Source organism: Xiphophorus maculatus, chromosome 3 (assembly GCF_002775205.1).
Source record: "Xiphophorus maculatus strain JP 163 A chromosome 3, X_maculatus-5.0-male, whole genome shotgun sequence".
NCBI classification, from domain to species: Eukaryota; Metazoa; Chordata; class Actinopteri; order Cyprinodontiformes; family Poeciliidae; genus Xiphophorus; species Xiphophorus maculatus.
In genome coordinates this window covers 26,958,120-26,983,119 of record NC_036445.1, presented here as the reverse complement: position 1 = coordinate 26,983,119, position 25,000 = coordinate 26,958,120, and the positions used below count along the sequence as shown (strand labels likewise).

At 40.1% G+C, this 25,000-nt stretch overlaps 1 protein-coding gene across 1 annotated transcript in view; it reads right to left on the bottom strand.

The window, feature by feature from the left end:
• Positions 1-312: 312 nt before the first annotated feature.
• Positions 313-25,000, bottom strand: part of bckdhb (branched chain keto acid dehydrogenase E1 subunit beta) — a 54,502-nt gene continuing 29,814 nt past the window's right edge. The window contains exons 9-11 of the mRNA XM_005809654.3: positions 12,100-12,186; positions 3,453-3,604; positions 313-761 (exon numbers count right to left, since the gene is read on the bottom strand). Of these exons, the coding sequence (XP_005809711.1) occupies positions 3,464-3,604; positions 12,100-12,186 (228 nt within the window). The 3' untranslated portion in view covers positions 313-761; positions 3,453-3,463. The remainder of the gene's footprint in view (positions 762-3,452; positions 3,605-12,099; positions 12,187-25,000) is intronic.

Genomic DNA, 25,000 nt, shown 5'->3' with positions numbered 1-25,000 from the left:
TAAAAGTTGTTGGTAATTATTCACGGCTGATACAAAGACTACTGCATCTGCTGTTATCGCAGGTATTTGTACCGGATTTAAAACGAAAAACTGCATCTGAATTTAAGCAAAGGGTGCATGAGAAATAGAGTAATGCGCATTGGTGATCATATGTGAAGCCCTACAACATTTTGCAAGACTATTTCTGTGTGAAAATCTACGTGATTAATGTGATCTTGGGACCAGATTGTAAAGGTCAACTTTTTTTTTTTCCTTCCGGGTTTAAAAATGCCAACGGAACAATAAATTCAAACACAAACAACGAAGCCCAAATGTTGTGAACAAATCTATTCGTTTTATTTTGATCGAAAAGAACAGACTGTTTTATGTCGATACACTTCATTTCATGTGAAACTAAACGGATCAGAAAAAGGTCTGGACACGTTACAGAGCAACAGCACACAAAGCAAGGCAGTTACATATTCAACCAAGTATTTCCCCGTCTATTAATAAATGTGTTATTCTATGCAACAGCTAAAACCTACATGTCACCGTTCATTCGGTTGATCGAGTCTCTTCTCCTTTGCAATGTGAGATAAGGTAACAGGCTTTGAAAATGAGGAACAGAGCGGAGCATGAAGGCCATCCGGACTGTGTGTTTTTTATTGGATGGTCGACAAAGTGTTTCTTTATTCTTTTTTGCACCGCTCTTTCCTGGTTGGATGTATGAAGTGTAAAAGGCAGGGAGAGGGTGTGGAGTTCACGTCCACCAGAAGCTGGCCCTGGAGATGGAGAGGATGGAAAAAAAACAAAAAAAAAAACAGAAAAGTTGGAGTGGATGGAGCAGAGAACTGAGAAAGAGAGGCGACATATGTGGGATTCGATTAAAGGTTTAATAAAAGTGTCATTCCTCCTCAATAGCCAAGAGTTGACAAGCTATAACTCGGGATGAGTTGCTATGAGACCCAGAAAGCTCTCAGGTTTCTCATCAGAAAGGATGCCAAGGATTCCAACACGTGCATTTCTGACATTACTCCCCAGTGAAAATAAAATGAAATCTCTGGTGGCAACTACACATATTTGTTAAAACTGTTACTCTGTCGCGACAGTATAACACAAAACAGATAATGTTCATTAAAAGTAAACTACAAAACTACATAGCTCGGTCAGAAACAACCAATCAGAGCTAGGAGGAGGGTCTTAGCGCTGTAAATCAAGCTCGCTCTCTGCTACGCTACAGCACCTTCTTGGTTGTTTTTGACTGCGAGCGGTGCTTGATTTTTTCCACAAACCATCTCATATTATACTGTCATGACATAACGATAGTTCTGACAAATATGAAAGAAACTGATTTGTTTTTTACAAAAGTCACATACTTTAGCTTTAAATCCTTGGGTTTTACATCTCGGGGCATAATAAAAACATCCCATCTGTATCAGGTTCTACCAGTGTTGAAGTCGGACCCCAGCTGTCTCCATATCATCATTACTGCAGCACCTTGAATCACCCCTGGTCAAATTATTGACTTTTTTCCCCCCCAGCAGCATGTTCAACAGACGGTATGAGGCATTTATGTGAACATTACATCCAAACATCTCTGCTTCGGTTTAGACGCAACATTGCAAATCTATCTCGCGCTTCCTTCTTTCGAGGAAATAATAATAATAATACAACTATTTCCTCCTGGTAAGCCTTTCTTAAGTTTTTTTCTTGCCCTGGACTTTAGCATCCACCATGCTAACTGAAATCATCAGAGTCCAACATGTACCTGTGCCATGTCTTTGGCATGTTTCTGCGCTTTTTTTTTTTTTCCCCCCAGCCATTCGTTGTGATGTCAACACCTGGGAAATCTGACAAATTTCTTTAACGTCGTCTGCTGGTGAATCGCCTCAGCTTGAAATTATGGACTTCAAATTGGTTGGAAAGGGTTTTACAACTTTTCTAAGCTTAATGGAGAACACCAATTACTCCTCTGAGGTCATTGCTGATGTTGTTCCCTCTTGGTATTGAGTTAATACACATCTTCATGCTCCATAGCAACAAAGTCAGATTTCAGGAGGCAGCTCCACTTGCTGGCGATTACAATTCAAAGACTTATTTTCCGTCCCAAATCGTACAAGTGTACTCAAGTTTTCCTCCCACTTTTGATGTTAAATCATGAGTTAGTGGAATCTGTAGCGAGATTTAGCACAACTGAGGTTAGAGTTCGGCTGTTCTGTCATGCGATGTGTAAAACTGAAATCGAAAGGCAGCATACGTGCTTTTCATCACGTTTGAATGTAAAATGAAAGGTTCTGTTGGAAATGGAATAGAGCCTGTAGGACAGAGGTAAATGTTCTGATGATGGCTCTGTTTCTGGTTGGGATGCACCGATATGGAAATCAGGGCCGATCGTGGCTCTGATACTTATCGATACTGTACATTTCTCTAACTTGTTGACGTCATGAAAAAACAACCAATCAGAACCAGGAGGAAGGTCTTAGCGCTGTCAGTCACTTTCGAGATAATTAGTATTTTTAACCACTCAGTTAAACACTTGTTTGTATTCATTGGTTTATTTATTGTTTGCCTTTTTTAGTCATGCTAGCACCTATATGTTTTTGATCAACACGTTTTGAGTTTCTAACCTCCATTGGTTGCAGCAGTGGAGTTCAGCGCCACGCCCTCTGGCTGAATATTAATTCAGTCAATTAGTCAAGATTATTTATATAGCACATTTCAGCAACAAGGCAGTTCAAAGTGCTTTACATCACAAAAAACAAAGATAAAAAGTCATTAAAACATGATGCCGTCACCAACTGAGAAACCAGTGAAACGTCACATTTTATCGAGTTACATCATCAACTAAATTGCTCAATGTTGCAATGTTTATGGCTCGAAAGCAACTCTAAACAGGTGGGCCTCTAATATAGATGTAAAGGAACTCGGTGTTTTGGCTGTTTTGCAGTTTTATGGAAGTTTGTTCCAGATTAGTGATGCCTAGCAGTGGAATGCTGCTTCTCCACGATTGGTTCTGGTTCTGGGGATGCAGAGCAGAACCAGAGCCAGAACCAGAGGACCTCAGAGGTCTTCTGGTTAAAGCAACAGCAAATTCTTTATGCATTTTGGTGCCAAGCTGTTCAGTGATTTATAAACTAACAAGTCTTTTGAAAGTCGATTCTCTGAGTTAGTGCAAGGTCTTTAAAAGTGTTGCTGTTTTTATCGCGACTTATTGTAAAATTATTTGTCCATTAGAAAGATTGGAATCAGAATGATGTAAAAAAATATATATAATAATAATAATAATGTTTTATTTACTGGACCAGTATCAATATGCTAAAGATTGGCTAGTTTCGACTTCTTAATAGTAATTAGATGTTTGCAAAGAAAAAACCAATCTAAAGCAGGTTAATTGCAAAAAGACTTTAAACACATAAAAAAAAACGGCCTCTTCTATCAATTTGGCTCAAAAGAAGCCATTGGATGGTTGGTACCTGACAGGGCTTTAGTAGTTGATCATCCTCTTGATTGCATCGAAGCACTTCCACTTGTCTGGGATGTAGAAGGGCTCAAAGATGTGCGGGAAGGGGGTGTCGTACCCGCAGACCCTGGCTATAGGAGCCTCCAGGTTAAGGAAGCACTCCTCCTGCAAAGGGGAAAAGAAACAAAACAGAACAGCTGCTGTTGGTTCAAAACAATCCATCTAATCCCACAGTTTTGGCTCATTACATAAATACATGGCACAAACAGTTAGAACTGGTTTGTCAGAGCAAATTAAAAGAGGACAAATCCATAACTTTGATTTATGCGACGCATACCAAAATGGCTTTGACACTGCCGGTAATTACAAGCAGACACATGCCTGCACAAGAGGTTCAAACAGTGCGAGCGAAAGCTTAACACAACAATAAAATCCTAATGCGGTAGTCTGGCACAGATGCGATGGTTGCGCTGGAAGCTTTGGCTTAGAAGAAGAAGAGGAGGAGGAGGAGGAGAAGCAGCTTGGGAGCAGAAGGCCAAAACAAAACAAAACGCGGAAAAATGCGGCGAGGAACTTTGCTCCGTATTAAACCAGTTTTAGCCTTATTTTTGTTTTTTTAAAAAATTGGCTGGCGGATTTTAAAACAGCTGGGAGTGGAGTAGAGAAAACAACGTTAACCACCTGTAACATAGAATCTGGCTTGATCAAGTCGTTTGGACAGACTCACTCACTATCTCTCAAAAATAAAAAATGCCATCACCCTTTGATTCGGGGGAAGTAACCTTTCCCCAACTGTCAATTTAGCCAATTAAAGACAATTTCTTATGCCTATATACACCATGAACACGAGGCATAAAACACTTAGACTCTGGACAACACGTGCAGAATGTCGGTTTTATTGTTCAGAAACACTTCAGATCAAATGGAAGGCTCTTCAAAGTGGGGCAATACTCAGGCTAAAGTACAAAACAAACCACGACACGTGGTTTCATATGAGCTATTCTTCTTTTTCCAAGGAAACCAACAAAAATGCTGTAAATTGGACAATTAGATAAAAGTCCTTTGAATCGAACCGAGCAAACGACCCGCGGTGAAAGTGGACGATTGACTGTGTCACAAACAACAAATCCAAACGCTGGCCGTCACGCTTGTTGATATTTGACAAGGCAGGACATGTTCACTGCATCCATGGCTTTTCGTTTCCAATAAAACATCTGACAGAATCCTGAGTAATGTCACATTTTATGATGGGAACGTCTGTGTTTTTCCAATTTTTGTAAGTCACAAAAAGAGAAAGAGATAAAAGAAAACAAAAAATCGAGAGAAAAAAACGTGGGTGTTTTTCTTTTGTTTCATTTGCCTCGGGTTTTTTTTTCTCCATTGAAACGTTAATTCTGAGAACAGACAAACAGGCGAAACCATATTACATGTTTGCACGTAAAAACTGGTTGCACATCATCTAACTTTTCCTCTAGGAAAAGGTTGGGCTAATTACGAGGCCAATTCCAACTTTTAAGTAAAGAATTTGCTGTAAACTTGAATTTTCATGCTATATTGCTCTCCTTACAGCCAAGATTCAATGTGCCTCTATAAAATATATTTAAAAAGTCACCAAGTCACTGAAGAAAGCAGGCAAAGTAGCTCTGAGATGTGATGCATGGACATGCATTGCAAAAAACATAGTTTTCAATCATTTTATCATCAATATGTACAAGTTATTAGCGTGTATGCTTCGAGTAAGAATCACATTTATGCAAATATGGCATCGCTACATAAGGTGCATGGAAACTGTGGCTTTGCTAATAAGGATAAGATTTTAGTTACTGATGAAGTCAAAGATCTTGGACTTTCCATTTAATCGTTTCCAACTGTTCTATCAAACAGGCCAGCTGTTTAATAGTTCAAGATGTGCAGAAACGATAATTGATGTGTCGATAATTGCGGCTCTCAATCGTAATCGAATCCAGTTGTTAAGTGCATTAAGATTCCCCCTTTTGTTTTACTGTCGTCCGTTTGATTCCCTCTTCGTCTCACTGAAACAATCTGAGGAAACCGTTAACTCTAAACATGTTGGCAACGAAAATAGTCCAAAACAAATAAATAAAATAAAACAGATGTCTTCCCAGAACCAAATGCTCTCCGAAAGAAAGATTAACAGCAGAAAGGCTGTGCACTGGCAGTGTGCTTAAATGGTACACAGTCTGTAAATCTATCAAATACAAAAGATTGATTTGTATGAAACATAGTTGTATACAATTTGATATTCGTATGATTATTTGACTAAATAGGGGAGCAATATTTTTATGGAGGTTGTCTTAAATGGCCAGAAGAACCCACGATTACTCAGAACACAAATACTGGACCGGTTCTGCCTATAAAATATTCTGTTTTCAAAACTTATATACATAAACAGTGATAACCCACAGCAGAGCTGATCACTGCTGTGTATACTGTTGCTTTTCATCATTTATTTTAATTCCTCTAAAGTGGATTTACCTATATACTTATCGCCTGTGAGCACTTGAAACCAAATTCCTTGTTTCTGCAGAGCGTCTCGGCCAATAAAGCTGATTCTAGTTCTACAGCTGACTAATTTGTCAAGATAATTATTGAGCTGGTGTAGAGAAAATAAAGAATTGCCACCCAATCCTCCTGAATGCCTCTATCAGACTTATTTGATCTGATTTGGTTTGGCTTGTACGGCTGGACCTCAGCGCCTCAGGACACGCAGCACGCTCCACCCAGCTAATTTAATCTCATCAGCTTTAATGAACATGACAATACTAGTCCAACAAAACCCCCCTTATGTTCTCCACTGCTGCTTTTGCCTTCCTCTTAGACCGCAGAGCGTTTTCATGTGCTGACAAATGTCCACGTTCCCTGGGGGTTTGTGATTGGGATTTAAAGACCGCTCTTTATTCGGTGAGTCAATTTGCGTGTATGAGAGGGTTATGGGGAGAAATCTATGATTTTTGTATTATGGAAAAAAATACAGCTGTTAAATACAGAAAATCCAGACTGGAAATAATTCTGGCACCCTTTCTAACGAGGCGCCCCTGTACATTGACAATAGTGAATACAGTATTTTCTGGACTATAAGGTGAACTGGATTATAAAGCGCACCGTCAATGAGTGGTATATTTTCGATCTTTTATATGTAAAGCGCACAGGACTGTAAGGTGCATTAAGTGAAACAAAACAGTCACATAAGTCTGTCAGTCAAAGCACAGTACGCGTATTACTCTGCAACGCTCCTGACTACGGAGTAATGTAACTAAAACATTTTGACAGTACTGTGAGAGCCTGCTAACGCACAAAATCTATAGGTCAATACCAGAATGAATCCATATTAATTCACTAGAGGGGAATGTTTTACTCCAGAACAATGTATAAAGTGACTATTGTTTTTTGATCAAATTCAAGTGCGCCTTTTAGTCTGGAAAATACGGTCCAGGATAAATACGGTACCCAGTTTTTGTGCCACTGTTGTTTCAGGTATACTACTTAGAAGTGATGTCAATTGTCCAGATTTTACACAGATAAAACTAAAGAGAAGAGGCTTTGAAGCTTATGAATCTGATGTAATAATCCTCGATTAAACAGCATTTAATAAGAGTGCTACAGGACGTGTTCATTGGACAAACCTCAATGTAATGTCTGTGAACCCAGCAAACCTTCTCAGAAGTGAACAGGCATGCACTTGAAAAGATTTTTGTTCATGCAAACCTGCTGGTACTGTAGCATTTCGTCATGCTGGGTCTTGTTTTTTTTTTTTCTCTTAAAATATACATCCAATTATAAATGATCAATTTGAGCTTTTGTGTTGGGTTTGTTTGGTGGATTTTAACAGATAAAAGTGAAATGGGAAAAAAAAAAGTTGGAGTATTATTTTATTGGTGAAGATGTTGCTGTGAAATCCAGCCTATGACGAGTCAACAACCAATTCTCTGCATGCAGACAAACAGTCAGAATGTACTGTAGACTCTGCTCTTTAGTCTGGATGAGATCTGTAATCTCCTTTAAATAAATGTACTGGAAGTGGGAGGAAAACACAGTAGTCTGACTGTCTGCCACCAAAACTGGACAGGGAACGGCCACACAACTCCGATTTCATTCAAATCATTGTTTAGCTTTGAGGAAGTGCATCATTATATGTAATATAGTTAAATGTCAGAATAAAAATATGTTAACATGGGAGCAGCAAAAAGAAAAAAAAATAAAATTGTGTCTTCCAGTGGCAAAGGGTTTTTAAAAATACTTTCCAGCGCGGCCTGAGCTTTGCACTGATCACTGATTGTCAGAAACACCCACAGAGACAGCAAGGTTCCTACAGCCACTTCTCTACGAGTCCATGTGGCTTGACTGGGGCTTACAGAAACTGGTAGCAGGTCACATGCCGTCTGAGCTGTCAATATTCTAATTGGCTCTTGGTGGAAACTTGTGGGAGGGTACTAATTGAAAGTCTAAGTTTTCTGCTCAGAAATCCCATTACTGTGAAATAAGCTTGAAAAGCATGAAGAATTCAGATTTTCCACTGTGTCAAGAATGTGGCTTTAAAGTATGTTTTCCTGGTCAGAGCCTTAATGGGGCTGTTAGTGCAGTTAGTCTCTCCATGTTTCAGCTGAAAATGTACCTCAAGGCGGAAAAATGGCAAGAACTGCTTTTGGTATATCTGAAAATTTATTTTGATCAGACAGAAAAGCATGGACTTGTGTTGGTTATTGTGAGTGAAGGCTTTAGTCTTTCAAGGTAACCATGATACATCCCCCATACCGTCATACCTCTAGCATCACACTAATACACTTTATACACTTCTTTGTATAAAAATTTGTTTTTCAAGGGACTCTGGAGTGCATTCACACTGTTTAGTCCGTTTGTCTAGAAATTATTTGGGGAGGTGTGAATGAGCAGTCAAACTCCGACTCAGAGCAAAAAAGCAAACTCTGGTCCGCCTAAAAACCTAGGTCTCAGTTTGGTTGAAGAGAACTCTGGCTCGGTTTGGATGGATGCAAGCGGACCAGAGACTGTTCCAAAAGCAGGAAGCAGACTGCAGCACACGGCATTCTGGGTAAATACAACCAAAACAAAAATGAGAATCTAGCGCTAGGGGTAGAAATGGGTCATGGTGTTTTACCAACGACAAAAGACAAATCCTACAACTGCTAAAGTCTGACTACATCTGCATCGTCTTCAGAGGTTTCGTCTCATTTCCTTCAGTGGTTCTAGGTGCAACGTCACCTCCTCACGCAAGGAGGTGAACAGTTTTCTCCAAAGTGTTTGGTTCGTTTGGCTCAGTGTAGTGTGAAAGCGAACCGCACCAGTTGAAAATGTAACAAATGTTGCATTTTCTGGTCCCCAATTGGAGTTTTCCAGGCTATCAACTGTGAAAACACTCAAACATTTTGTGATGAGAACTACGGGTTGAGGAGCAACAGTAACATTTACAGCGAGGCAAAAGCCGCAGGCCAAAAGCTGACTCCGATTCAGAATATATGGAAGATAATGTTGGGGGTATTCATCTTCACCAGTATGAATACCACAGCATTCATACTGAATGCAGGTAGTAGTCTTTGAACACAGAGCATTACAGAAACGCCTCAGAGTGATAAGATGAATGCTGGATTTAGTTAGCTTCAATAACACTGGCGCAATGGGGAGCCAAACAAATGAGTCTACAAAGTACTCAGAGACAATTAAGACTATGCTGCTTGATCAATTGTGACGTAACATTACATTTATTAAGTAAAAATCTGTAACACTATCATTATTTCTTCTGCAGAATTCTAAAAAACAAAAATGGCATTCACAGCAATTTAACATTAAAAAGAGAACATTGTGAGGAGTTTCCATTTTGGGGAAAAAAACAAACAAAAAAAACAACAACAACTCATTGTGGGTGATATGCTGGCACATCACGTCGGCTTTGAAATGTTCAGTCATTACTCAATAAATCCGGAGGATTTGTCCCCCATAAAAACAACAAACCAAACCAATAACAGAAATTAGCTGGTAAAACGGTTAAAATGGCACATATGTGCAGCTGCACCAACAACATACAACAAGGAAAACGTGATGCTATTGTTGCACCAATTACTATCTTCTAATAGTATTATTGTGTTGTAATGACACTATTGGAATATCTGTTTTAAAGAGGCAGTATTATGTATATTCCAGACACATAGCACAGTCAAGTCACTATATAAATGCTACATATCTAAAACATGACTTAAAAGAAATTGGACTTCTCAATTTAACGTCTTGAATTTGGCTCTCAGTCTTTTTAAGAAGATTTCACTCTTTCAGAAAAGAGCAAAAACCCAATACTCTATTTTAATACAAAAAAAATACATATAAAAAGAAATTTGTTTCAATTTGGGATGTGTGTGTGTGTGTGTGTGTGTGTGTGTGTGTGTGTGTGTGTGTGTGTGTGTGTGTGTGTGTGTGTGTGTGTGTGTGTGTGTGTGTGTGTGCCATTCAGTTCACAGGAAATGCATATGCTGTCAGGTCTAGAGTTGAGAGGACACACCACCAGCAGCAGAATTGTTTCAGCTTAAATATGGTGAAAGTTCACCACTGTGGTAAATATCTGAATTTCCATTCGGCGGCTGCATTCTTCAAAGGTCGATCATGTCTCAGCCGCATCACAAATGCTGACCCAATTTCAAAACTCCTCCAAATGCAGCCTTCAAATCAGTCTTTCATTTTAGGCAAAAGATGGAAGCATCTGGTCCATCTATCGTGGCCAAATATATCCCATAATTCCTTCATGTCCGAGTGTGTCAACTATCAGTCGACTGTGGAAAATACAAGCAGGAGACTATAAATCAAATGTAGTTTAAAACAGTACAAATGTTACGCATTACAAGTATTGGGCACAAATAAGTGTTTCTGATCATTTTCAACAGAGTAATCTAACATTTTTTGATAGAAATGTCACCATAAAAAAACATTTCTACCAGACAATATCCCAACCTCCCTATATTAATGTTACAACTGTTCTTCCAAGTCTCTCTTTTTTGTTCTTAAACCCAAGAGATCCAAGATCACAATTGCGGTGTTTCCACGAAATAAGAAACGCAATTAAAGTCACATGTGAATAAGATTATTGATGCAACAAATCAGTAAAAATCATACAGAGCCTGTCATCTTCTTAGTCTTTTGCACCAGTAGTAACATCTGGTTGCTGATGAAGTGACTTGTGTGATGTAAATCAAAAGCATCTCCTTTGCAGGCATTTTATTTGGGGTGGGGGGAGGATTTGTTCCTCGTCCAACACACTTGAATTACATGGTGAAACTGTCTCCCTAGCATACAGTCAAGTACTTCAGAGCTCTGCTGATGACCTAATATTGGAGCCAGGTGTGTGGAAGCAGAGAGACATCTAAAAGTTGAAGGACTCTGGCCCTCAAAAAACAGTTTCAGGCTTAAAGAATAATAAAAAAAACATCATTAAATAGCCTCTTTAGGGCTTGCAAGGGAGCACTAAATAGTACAATGGTGCTTTAAAACTGGATGAAAAAACTGGCAAGTTCTAATGGCTTACAGCAGGGGTCTCAAACTCCAGTCCTCGAGGGCCGGTGTCCTGCAACTTTTAGATGTGCCTCTGCTGCACCACACCTGAATAAAATAATTAGGTCATTAAGGCCCTGGAGAACTGATCTACACAAGGAGGAGGTAATTAAGCCATTTCATTCCAGTGTTTTGTACCTGTGGCACATCTAAAAACTGCAGAACAGCGGCCCCTGAAGCCTGGAGTTTGACACCTGTGGCTTACAGGGATGCCAGAGAGATCCCACTGGAGATGTTTTCTGCATCAGTTTATAAAATGGAGCAAACTTCATCATTATCTGGGAGGCATTTCCTTTGATTGAACGATGGAGCGTCTGGTTGTGCTGGGGTGTTCAATTGAAGATGTTGCAGGTGGCTTTCCTCTAATCATCTGAGGGTGATGATTAGATCTTTCAAGAGCACAACACTGTAGTTCACAACACCTCTTCCTGGAATAATGTACTCTTTTGGTCCGTCCTGCATGTTCCCTGGATCTAAATCCCCCTAAACCCTTTTGGGGATTGATGGCAAAGGAGGTTTACAAAAATCAGATGCCAGTTTCAGGTCATGAATTGCCTTCGTAAAGCCAAGCATCTTCACCAAATGGAGAAACGCTCCCTACTGGAAACTCTCCCACTAGCCATGCGTTAATGAATTTTTGAAGTGAAGTTGTTTGATACGTTCCGCTCTGTTCAAACTACTACTTAGAAGCTGCTTATGACCCAACACCTCGAAATGCAAATACTTGAAACTTTTTCTCCAGTCTTAAGATTTCATCACAAGTGGCTTATTAAACTACCCGATAAACAGCTACATTCTGTTCCACTGATGCCTGTCCGTCAACAGAGTTCGCCGTAGCTTATTGGTAGTCAACTTGCTTCGGTCTCTACCTCCAACACCAGCAGAGTGTTTCTTACAGTCCGAAAACCACAGCTCTGAGGCAAACACTGAGAACCTATTTGAGTTTTATTTGGAAGTTGGACCAGTACCCCTTTGAAGGGCATCTTTTACCCCTGGGAGCTTAAGATGCCAATAAAATTTCCTCCTTTCAACACAAGCACGCTTGAACACTCTGCCAGAGATAAAGTCACACACAGACAGCAGGCACTCACCTGTACAGTAGAGCTGATTTCAGCAGCAAATCCTCCTGTGACTGGCGCCTCGTGACTGATGAGCAAACGTCCAGTTCTCGCCACCGACTGAAAGACATGAACAAGAGAGAAGTTCAACATAGAACTCCATCAAGAAGGAATGAAAACTTCATCTGATTATGGGTGTTATTTAAGACTGAATATTAGCTTTTCAAACATTCAGATACAGTCAATCAAAGACCTACCAGGACTTTCTGTCCAATTTAGTGTGAACACTTAACTACTGAGTTAAGGAGACTCCAAGTTTTCTGCATCAAACTGTATTCTTTGCAGAACACCAAGAAATGTCTGTCTATTCATGCTGTGATAAAGAAAAAGCAAGACTTTAAACAGATAACAGGAAGGGTAAATGGAGTACAGCTCAATTTGAACCGTTTTAGCTTTTATCATAAAACATGCTGGAATTGGTAATGTTGGCAACTATTTGTAAATCCCAGATTCAAGGAAAGGAAAGTAAGTAAGAACATTGTACGTTCTGGTTCATCTACAAGAAAATGGAATCACCCAAAATTTTTATTAGTAGGCCAGAACGCTACAATTCTTATTGGAACATTTTCAAGTAGTGGTTGAAGTAGTATTGCTTTAAATATATATTTCCACTCTGTTGAGGTATCTGTTGAGTTATGAGTAGGGGTGCACCAGCAAATCGGCACAGATTACCTTAATTTTGGAAGACTGGCCCAAACTTGCATGTGAAGCTGATTTTATCTACCTCCACAAAAGGTCTGAAAATCAAACCCACCCACGTTCACATCTGAACATGTGTGGTTAATAATCGTCACCCACTGTTGCAATCGTAAAGACCTTATTGATATATTTATATACTTTTCAGACAAAAAAAACATGGTACTGGCCAAAAACAGAATAGGTAAATCATAGTTTATTAAGATTGGTGAATGGCCAGAAAACTGCAATTGGTGCACCACTACTTATGACTTTTTGATATTTTCTGCAGTAGTGCTCATAGCTGGATGTGTCACCCTTGAGCCAGTACTCAGCTGTTAACATGTGGAAGTTGTTCCCACGTTTCCCTCAGTGGGATTCTACATCTGCCCATTTCCCTCAGGGGGCATTTGCGTCACGCTGAGCGTTTGACTGCATGCAGAAATTGAACATGACAACCTGATGATCTGAACGGCTGATTTAGGCTGGTACACAGGGCCAACTGGACAATCATGGACATAAGAGTTCTCCACCTCCCAGGCATTTGTATATGGGTTTTCTGCAACCTGACATTACTGCAGAGGGATGCCTCCGCCCCACCCGTTATCTACCGCAGCATAAAACCAGTACTATACTATAATCTTATCCAGTGGCCACTTGACCAAGCCAAAGCTATGTCTGTTTTCTGCAGCTTCAGCAAACTTTTGCCTGTCCTCTACCCAGCTGGACTAGCTCGTTTTATTTCAGCAATAAACTGTGGAAACACCTTTAAAACAACACAATATTACCAAGTTGATTGTAACATGGTGTACTATTTAGAGAATCACAAGATTTGGTAAGGTTTAATGGGAAACTTCAGAAAAGTGTGGATGGGCAACAACTTAAAACCAAGTGCCTTGGGCGTGCCGTGGTGGCGGAGGGGTTAGCGTGACCCACATTCAGAGGCAACATGGCCGACGATGTTTACCGCATGTCTTCCTCCCTCTCCTTCCCCCTTTCCTGTTAGCCTACTTTGAAAAAGGGACACTAGAGCCCCCAAAAAGACTCCTTGCGGGGTGATAAAAACAAATAGAAAAAAAAAACAAAAAACAAGTGCCTTTTATATTGAAATAAAAACTTAAACAATACAGATCCATTTTAAGTCAGATGGGCGACCACTGCATACTTCTCCATCCCTCAGAGCCACAAACCAAACTGCTGTTGCAACTATATGACCTGCTGAAAATAGGTGTCACATATAGAAATTAAGTGACTCCTTCACACACACCCACACACACACAGAGGCATGCTGAGGTTTCTTCCTGATGCTAAACTGACACATGGTTGCACTGCTGAGGCCAATAGTTAGGCTGTTAATCATAAACCAACTGTCTGTAATGTTGCCATTGTCACTCACTTGATCGAGAAAGTCAGCGCTGGGTTACTCAAGCTAGTACACAACATCGGACCATTAATTTGGGGTGTTTATAGGAGGAGAAAGATTCTTGATAGTAAACTTGAGAGTCAAACTCCAGACCTTGCCAAGGCAGTATATTAAGCAACTCATCCCCACATGAGGGGAACGAGTTCAGCCAAATACTCTGATTATATGACACCATCTTCAGGAATGTGCAAGTTAATAACATTGGAAGACAATAACAACAAATGGCAATGTGAGCAGTGAGGACGAATCAAGCGGGGAGCTGAGCGTTGGGCGATGTCTTGATATGACATGTTGCTGTAAAGTTTGCCTCAGCTCAATGACTCATACGGGTCAGGTGCATAAACAGAGTCGCCGTCCAATCCCCTGCTCCACCCTAATGCTGAACCCGATCCCCGTCTTAGGCAAACTTGTACACAAAAGACTGCTGAGATCCAGTCTTGCAGTGAAACACGATCACTTGCCTAGATATTTCCCTGTTGGTCCGCTCCCTGAGGGGACACCTCTTACTGCTGCATCAGGAGTGCATTTTCACATGCTTTGAGCACAATAGAAGGGCTCTTTTTTTATATCCAGGGTGGGGTTTAAACACCTTGACCCACAATTAGGTTCAAAACTATTCATACTCCAGGCAATGCATTTCTTTGATAGGCCATAAAACCAGCATCCTTCAAAATATAAACTGTGTAAAAGGAGTATCACTATCAAAAAAATAAAAAAAATAATATTTTACTTAAATTTTATTGATAGAGAGCATGTTGAAAATGACTATATGCTCTCAATCAATAGAGAAGTCTATCTAATCCTTTTTATCATTGCTGGTCAGCACTTTGAATGTTTCTACAGGTGTGTTGACCATTTATCTTTGGTGATAAACTCCATGTCGTTAGGCCTGAGGACGTTACCGTCACCCTAATCTTTAGCTCTCTCAACAGATTCTCCATTCAACTCAGGTCTCCCAGTAAGCAGAAACATGTTGCCAATCTTAAAAAATATCTTTAAAAAATCTAAATCTGAAAAATGTGGGCGTAATTTTACCTTTAGCCTTTTGAATTTAAATATGGGAAAAACTTTTGTAACTACCTTGTTTTATCTTGGTTTTTGACGACTACAACCATTTCTTCGCTAACTCGGGTGATGCTAATACGGCTAAGCATAATATACGCTAATGAAAGCTATTAGAAAATTGTCACCATCAATTTAACACAGATTCATTTTTAGCAAAGCCCCTTTTATATTGAGCTATTCAATGTAACTGCTTATCAATTTTAACATAGTCGCTCAGGTACCCCTGCTTATTTATAATTAATTACAGCAAACAGATGAAATCCATAGGGGGATTTCGCTGTCGAATGTAGCAACCATTCTGTTAAACCATGGCTGGGGATGGTTGTTTACAAGCGCGCGCAATGTTCGGATGGTTCATAGCGTAGAATCTTTCACGGTCGAGCTGGTGCATTACATACACCCCTGACAAGCATTAGCGACTGGGTAAAATTGGATCCAATCGTTTCAAACTTGAGCAGAGTCCACGCCTCCGGTGAGCAATGATTTCTCAATAGCCATAGCAAAGCATTTCTCTGCACATAGCAAAGCGTAGAACATCGGGTTGGCTCGTACCAAGCTACTTTACTTTCACATAACTACAATTTGTGTTGCAATCTGGCAAAAAAGTCCAGTTAAAGGGGCATGAATACTCTTCCACATCACTCAAATCTTAACACTTTAGTTCATCTTATTTAATTGTCCTTTTCCTAAATTCAATTTCAGTTTCAAATGATATTTGCTTCAACATCTAACATCAGACTATAACAGAAATTCAGAGGAGTAATTTTGTACTACAACTCGGTTGCCTCTGGTTGCCGAATGGACTTTCCGGAGACAGGAACATTTAAACATTTCAAAGTGTGATCCTTTTTCTCCCGGTAAATCACACGCTCTTTTTATTTGCCCATGACAGGCACCTTTCATGACAAAAACTCAAAGCAGTGGTAAGACTTTTATGACTGCTCTGGAGCCATAGGAAGTACGCTGGACAGTGTAAGGAGATGATAAGTTAGAAGCAGCCAAAGGGGAGAAATTATATGTCTTTAGTGAGAGAAGGACAGTCAAACATGTCATGAATCTTCCAATATAACATCAGGGAGATGTGCTTGCAGTGAGTATCTTGTCGTTATGGTTGAACCAGGGACCTGTGCCTGATTGGTTTATTACCAAGCGGCTCATGTCCAGCCAACCAAGGAAATCTCTCACCAAAATCAAAGCAGTGAAAGAGCAAAGCGTGCAGCAATATAAAGATCAAGAGTCCGTGGATAATGATAGCAGATTTATAGAAAAAAAAATAAAATAAACTGTGCAGCAAAAACATACAGAGTCTGTGTGAAACTGGACGCTTTTACACATTATAGAGGAAAAAGCTTCTTGAAGTGTATAAAAAGACTTTTTTCTTTCCAAACCCTGTCAAGCTTCATAGAAAACCCGTATCTCTAAAACGGCCAGCCTATAAATGAGTAAACTTATCATTTTACTAGAAGAGTTTTCCCAGACAATAATTATATGATAAAACAAGGATACACACCCGGAGCCTTGCCTGATTTAAGTGCCAGCAAGGAAACTGTGGCTGGGTAGATGAACCAGCAATGTTTCACACAGGACTTTACTTATAATAAAGTAAAAGCATCAACTGACAATCTTTTTTTCTTTTTTTGTTAAATTAAAAAATATTGTAGTGTTTACACGGTTCAAAACCAAACTTGTGTTGTCTGGTAGAAGCCTCCTGCTCTTTGGTCCTGCAGTGGACCAGAGTCAAATCCTGGAGTCCTGGTTGGTGGCAGTTGATGGCAGTCGGGCAGGGCGACAGCTCTGGTGGCCACAGCTTTACTACTCATTGTACTGCAGGGCTGTTATTTGATGCCGGAGTCGTTCTGCTGGCTGCAGAAGAAATGTCATGTTTACTGCTGTTCCCATACACACCCAAACCTAATGAGCAGCGTAGAGCTCTGCCCTCGCTCTCTGGATCCGTCTCTTCTTCTGCATGGCTCCGTCCCGCTGCAGCCCGTCTCATCCCCATCATCCCATTTTGTTTTTTTTCCACCTCCTCCTGGCCTCTCTGTGAATCGCTGACTTCCATCGAATTAAACCGTTTGGGTTTTTATGGAGCCCGTTTTCCCAGCCGCGACAGTCATCCCACGATGCGGCCTCGCCGCTCGGAGGTTGGCCTGGCATGGCCTCACAGAACAAGGCCAACACCATCGCTCTACCTCTGCACTTAAATTCGGTGTCTCTCCCGAAGTGTCTCCACCGATGAGTGGCCCCCACATAAGAACACATGCAACACACGTGGAAGTATGAACAGTAAGTACTTTGCAAAAGTATTCACATTCCCTAAACTCCCCCCCCCCATGTTTCATACCCAGACTTCAATGACTTTTAATAGGGATTTTATGTAATATACCAAGACAAAGTAGAGCTTAATTGTGTAGAGAAAAGGATAGTAAAAAGAGTGTCGTGTATTCTCAATTACATTCGGGTCTGAACTTTGACTGAGCCATATTAAAGGGACAGGATTATGTGTTTTCCAGCCACATAATATCATTTTATAGCCCAAGAAACTGTGTTACCTTCAGTTATAAAAATGCTGTATATATATCAAATATGACTAACGCCTAGAAACTGGGCCTCTGTCTCCTTAAGAAACTCCTACTTTCCAACCCACAACACTGCCTTCGGGAAGTCATCGCAACATTGTTCCTCTATTAACCCTTTAGCAATGTTTTACCAGCTTACCTGGTAAAACATTGCTACTTCGCTGAGAAGTAGCTCATATAATGAGCTCAGCACATGCGCAGTTCCACCAGGTGTTTGCTAATTGCTACCGGCTAGTCTGAAGGATCTGAGTGGGCAGGATTCACGGGAAAACTTGGAAACTGCAGCTCTGAGCACGGGTTTCATCCTTGAAGGCGGCACTCTATAACAAGAAGGCGATTTGCACATCTGAATGGTTGCTATGGGAGATTAAAGGATTTCTCAAACGTGAAAAAAACATCAAAAACAAAGCAACACCCCAGGTATGTTTTTGATAAGGGAATAGCACAACGTAATAAAGCTCAAAAAAGTTGATTTAACATACTACTGCCCCTTCAACACATGGATACATTTACATCTGAACTAAGGCTGCATTATAATGGGCAAACATGAAATTGTTCAATATTGCAATATAGATTATAGAAATTATAATTGACCCACATTTTCCTAATTCATGTCTTCGTTTTCAGATATTATGCAGACCTCATTACACTCCCTGACTCTCTGTTTCTGAAATTACCTTTAATTGGACACAAAGAGCCTCCGTCTGCACGTTACGGATCTCTGTCACACCAGACGGTAAACTTCCAAGCCAGACTCAAGTGGTTCTGAGCCTCTAATAAGTGTTTTTTTCCCTGTACCTAGCCAACTTCATAGTCCCTGCTGAAAGGAGGTCAACACCAAAATGGTTCTGGTACTATATTTTATGGTGGTAATGATGCATGTAGGGTGATCTGTAATGTTAGTCATGCCACACATAGTGTTTTCGATGAGGGACAAATAGTTTCATTTTGGTCTCATCTGACCACAGCACCATTTTCCACATGTTCGCTGTGTCACCGGCAGGAATAATTGTAGTAAACCGCAAACGGGACTTTCTCATGGCTGTCTTCTCGCCACCTTCCCTTCCAGAAGGCCAGATCTGCCGAGTCCACCACCAATAGTTGTGCTCTCGAGAGGTTCCAGGTTTTTTCAGACGATGGATGGAACGGTGCTCTATGAAATGTTCAAATCTTTATCTCCGACCTGTGTGGTAAATTTCGCAGTCTAATGCGCTCCAATAAACATCTGAAGTCTTCACGGAACAGCTGTATTTATATGAAGATTAAATACAAACAGCTGGACTCTTTATTAATCAGGCGACCGGGGTAACTGGATGCAATGGATCTCATTTTGTGGTATTGACATAAAAGGCACTAAAACACAAATGCGAGACAAAGTTTTATGTAAAAAAATATGTTTTTCTGCCCAATTGTCCTATTTTGTCCAATCCCAGTAAATCCATTAAAGTCCATGGCTGTAAAATGAGACAATGTGGAAAAGTTGACTTCTTCAAGCTGCTGTATATACTAAATAAAACAGTCTAATACTTGACCTTTGTGTTGTCACAGATTTGTGACACTAACTGAAGACAAATTGTTCAAAAAAAAAAAAGAAAAAACGGTTTACAAAGCCACTTCCTATTGAACAGAAACCCTGGGTGTTTTTCGACATAATGTGCCATAAATGCTTTCAGAACATGTACAAAAATCTTTCCAGAAGAAGCTTCTGGCACTTATGTGTTGTGCCTGTATTTGTACATTGCTAAACTCATTCATAACAACCCTGAAATAGAGGTGACGAAAAACGGGGAAAAAATACAAAAAAAACAAACACCGTCTGCTGTGCTGTGCTTGTACTGTACGTTTCCACACACAAGAACTGAAGAGACAGCAAATGACTCCCGGCCTTCCCATAATAATGTTCCTCTTCCATCCCTCAGGCCGTCCATCAAAACATGACAGTAACAGAATGTTTAGTTCAGTGCCGCCACGGAGGAGTCGTCCTTGCCGCTGGATCCGCTTGGCTCTGTTTGCCTTCCGTCGACCCTGTAATTGCGCGGCCACAGCAGCGCCCTAACTCATGTGCCACTGTGCGTCGTCCGTGACAAATGAGAGCCGAAGACGACGAGGCTCGGCTACTTGCGAGGCCCCTGAAAGTGGTCTTTTACGTGTAGTGAGAGAGCGGCGACTGTGTGGCCAATTTGCCAAGGGAGCAGACAAAAAAAAAAAAACCTTCCCGTCTTACTGCAGAACGAGAGGTAATAAAAGATCCGCACTCACCACATTTCTGCATCACTGAGAGTCTATCAGTGAACACACATGTATGGGAAAGTGAGTAGCCAACGTGATGACAGCTCTTGGTGAGCATCTCATAGGCTACACAAGCAGTATGGCAGTACTGCTTTATGGCAGTAAAAAAAATCATAAAGCAATTTTATAGGCTTTACGAAGTAATCTAAGACAATGTGGGGCGGTTTCTACAGATTTAACTGTCTTCTTACTCATCGTGATATCCTGCATGAAAAGATGTTATACAGCCTTTGAGGGAAATAGACTGGAACTTTTAAGCAGAGCAGTGGCTTATTCCCATCAGCAGATTCCAGGTAAACGCCAGTAAAGTTAGACAGCAACAAATCTTGCTTGTTACAGTTGTCAAGGATTTCATGACCTCATTTGACCCAGATGGCTGGATGACGAATATGTGTGCAATAAAAGCAACCTTGATGGTGTGCGTCGCCCACACAGGCATACATGTATAACACACCCCAGCTCTACTTTCTATCCTGTTGTTGCTAAATTGTGTTAACTCAGGACGATGGATCTGCAGACTGATGTCTAAACTGACATTTGAGATTTCTAACAGTTATTTGTTACTCAATAATTGTTGATTAACCCAATAATCAATCAACATTTATCTCTTTCTGTGATAAAATTGGAGAAAGGCAATGGATAAATGAACGTGTCTCTATGGTTTTACCCTCCTCCCTGGTTGGAAATCTCTGTTGTATTGTCAAAAATTGTAAAGCTGCCATTAACTTTGAAGATGTTTTTTTAACAATTACAACAATTCTAGATGGAAATTACATATGACATATGACGGATATGTCGTACGTTGATAAGGAGAAGCTGTATGACCAACTACTGTGGAAGCAACATGGCTGCCCATGTGGACTGAGAGAGAAAACACTGAATGTGGTGTGTTCACAAATGAAAACTTAGCTTTAGAGTCATTAAGCAAAAAGACATGCAGGAAGCAACCACATCATTGCTTTTTCCTGCTGATGTTAACCCCATGGATAACAGGATGGAGTTCTCATAGTTACAGGCAAGTGGAAATCAGTGACTGCTGTGATTTTGTTTTTGACTGTCATAGTATCAGGGTCCCTGAATCAACATTGTTGCTGGTCTGCTGTGAAACTTGCATTCAAAGTTATTTGAGAATAATCAACATCAGCAGCTAGTTGCAAATGAAGTCTAAATATTGGGATTATTTGTGATATAAAATGGCAATGAAAATCACTTAGAAATCACTTTCAGTTTTTATAAAGGACAAATCCATCCTAATATTTGTGATTACAAATATCTTTCATGAGTTTACTATTCAGTTTTTCAGGTAAATAAAATTACCAAAGCAAAAACAACCTGAGACCATTATGGCTCCATTTATTCCACATTGAAATGATTATTAACCATAACCCGCACATTTAAAGATCTCACATTTATTAAGAAGTTCAACTTTTGTGGCATTGATCCTAACTTTAAGAAAATAGGCACAACAACGCAAAACATTAGAGAAATGAATTGTTAGATAAAAAAGCAATCTAAAGGTGCTCCGATAATACATCATTATTCAATCAATTGGTAATTATGACTGTATAGCAGATATTTAAATAAATACCAGACCGGTTACAGAAAGGAGCCAGAAACATGGCAGACTAAAAGCTGACCCCTGGAGTCTTTATAGAAAAAATCTGGTCTGTTTTACTGCCATCCCTGTCAATCCTTCAATTCAAAATATCCTGTTTGCCAATGGAGTAAAAACCTCATCACAACATTGCAATGCTACAGAGCAATGGGGGTAAAAAATGTACAATGGCAATTTTAGTATCAGCTTTTCACCCAAACAGCTCTGCAGCCCGATCCCGCACACAGGCCCCCACTGTAACAACTAGCATAAAGGATACAGTACAGCAGTGGTTCCCAAAGATTTTCTGGGCCCCCCTATGGATTCCAATAAAATCCCCACCAAAGAAAAAAAACTGGGCACACACATCGTTCAACTAGACATAAACCTATACACATATTTTGTTTTCAAACTCCACTGAAGTTTATTTCACACTTCAGGTTGCAACAAAACAAACCACAAACCATCTTTACGGTGAAACACTTTTTCACCGTAAAAGGTGAAAAAGTGTTTTTTTTCTCACTTTTTTTTAATCCACCCATACTGCTTCCTGCGCCTCCGCTGCAATGGCACTGCGCACCCCTTAGGGGGCGCGCCCCATACTTTGGGAACCACTGCAGTACAGGGAGATGACAGGATGGAACATAAAAATCAACAGATGTGGAAACGTGTTTGGGGGAAAATATTTTGTCATTGCAAAATACATTGTGTTTTTCCCAAAGATGATGGGGGGGAAAAAATAAAATAAATAAAAACATAAAATGCTTTGAGACTCGAGAAGAATTATTTTTCAGTTTGGTTTCCACTTTTGGAAGTGACTATGATTTATGGCCCACTTTTTTATGGAAAAAAGATGTGGAAAAAATCTTGGGTAACACATCATCTGGTGGAGTGTACTATCCAAGAAGACCTCCTGAGTGTCTGTCTGTCCTTGTGACTTCAGACTTTCAGTGTTTTCCATTGGGTTGTGTTATCAGCGCACAGCCTGACCTCAATGATCTCAATCTGCCCATACCTCAGGCCAAGGCTTCTCAGCAAAACAAGTTTTACAGTGGGGGAAAAAAAAAAAAAAACACGACCCAGCCATCAGGAAATAGTGTCCAATTTAAAAGTGCAGCTCGCTTTTAGAAAGGTGGCTGCAAATCTAAAGCCCTCACTGCCATCACAATTATTACAGTAATTAGCAGGCTCTATTGTTGCAACAGGCCAGCATATAAGAGCAGAGGTGAACACAGGGGCAGAAATTATGTTATTTCCCCTGCCTTGTTTATGTTTTTGCACCTACTCTCCACCCAGGGATTATTACCTCCAATGTTTGATAGTCAGCCGCATAGCAAGCCTGTCACCAGCTGAGCTACAGCCAATGTCCACTATTTTTCATCCAAGCTTGTATTGTGTATGCGTTTTCAATACTCTGTTATAGTAGAGCCGCCAAATTTAAAGGCCACATTTTACCGACGAGGGAATCTGTGAAGAATTTAAGAAATCTCCAGTGCCTAGCTGTGGTATGTGAGCCGAAGCCACTGCCAAGATGAGGAATGGAAAAACGATCGGCTAAAGACACACAAGTGGAGAGACTGCAGAAGACAAGTGGAAAGATTACTATACAATGATTTTTTTTATGTGCCACAGTTGGGCTTCTTGTGTCTATTTAAAATCAATAGAACTAGAATAAGCTGAAAGGTTTCTTTTTTTTTTCTATTTTCTGTGTTTATTACAGCACTCCAAGGAAAGCCCAGGGAGAGAATTAGAAGCTAAATCTCTGAACTAGTGAGTAATTTTCCACCAATTTAACTACCCAACAGCTCACTGTACTCATGACAGCATAATGACATACACTAACAAATACCATATGAAGCCCCCGTCTCAACCCCGGCCCCCATCCCAGCCCCACAAAGTCCTGCTGGGTTTGTCCATGGGGCACGGTGTTAACTTTGAAATTACAGACTCGGGATGAATAAATACTAACTTTTGTGCCCAAAACCTCTGACCGCTGTGCCTGTGTCATTATTTTCTACTTTGATTGTTTCCAGTCTGCTTGCGTGTATAACGGAAGGCCAAAGATACTGAGGGTGTTGCGGTGAGCCAAGGAGCAGATATTGGCCCCCCGAAATCCCGCAGCTGAAGGGGAGGCATGAGTCCGAGCTGTCTGTGCGCTAATCATCGGCCGGCAGCCTGAATCCGCAGCTTGCTTCCAGGCTGCAGAGTCGCATAAGGTCAGCCTCTGCCTGCCACGGAGCCAGGTGTCAGATCTGGGCATTGAGGCGATGCAAGTAATCTAGCAGCGAAGGCAAACCGTGCATTAGCGTATCAAAGACAGTACGAGAAAATTGCAGTGATTGAAAAAGAATGACCAAGTGGGGTAAACATAATCACGCAATTATTGGTTTTCAATCTGCTAGTGGGGGGAAATGTTGTGAAAGCATGTGTTTTTAAATAAGATGTGCGATTTAACTGTTGTTTGTATGATGTCAGATTCACAGAACTCACTATTATTATCATTATTATTATTATCATTATTATTATTCATACATGGTTGTTTTGGCTTGCTTGGCTTCTGTCCTGAAAATGAGATGAAATTTTTAGTGTGTTGGTCTGTAGTGAATTTTTGAAACGTAGCTGCACTGTAAATAAGATGAGCTCTAAAAAAATGTCTAGGTTGGTTTTGTTGCTCATCAGAACATAAAAGCAGAAATTAAAAGAATATTCTGGGTTTTAAATTCATAACTGAAATACAAATTCATAGTTAAGATGACTTGGTTGACATGGCACTATTTCCAGAGGTGAGCTTCTTAGTTTCTGGATCTTTCAATTTTTTGTAAGCAACTGATATGTGAAAATGTATTTCCTCTACAGTATTTTTAGACCAAACAAAAATACTGTTTGGTCTAAAAACAAACAGTATTTTTACCATAAATTTGACTTTAATTATTATTAGTCAGTGGTATAATATTGGGTTGACCAATAAGACATAAAGTTGAAGCTCACATTATTTCACTGAATTTGTGGAATCATTTGCAAAAGCAAACCGCAGGAAACTTTTCATACTTACTTATTGACTTCGAACTTCATTTCTACAATGGCTGAAGACTCTTCATCTTGTTTTTGTCTCATTAAGAAAATACTTCTTTAAAAAAACGGTTTCATGGTATAAAAGCTACGTTTATGTACATTATAATACTAGCATTTATCTAATTTCTCACTGACTTTGCTTCTGAGAAACACAAAACGATGGAAACAAGCGTTCAC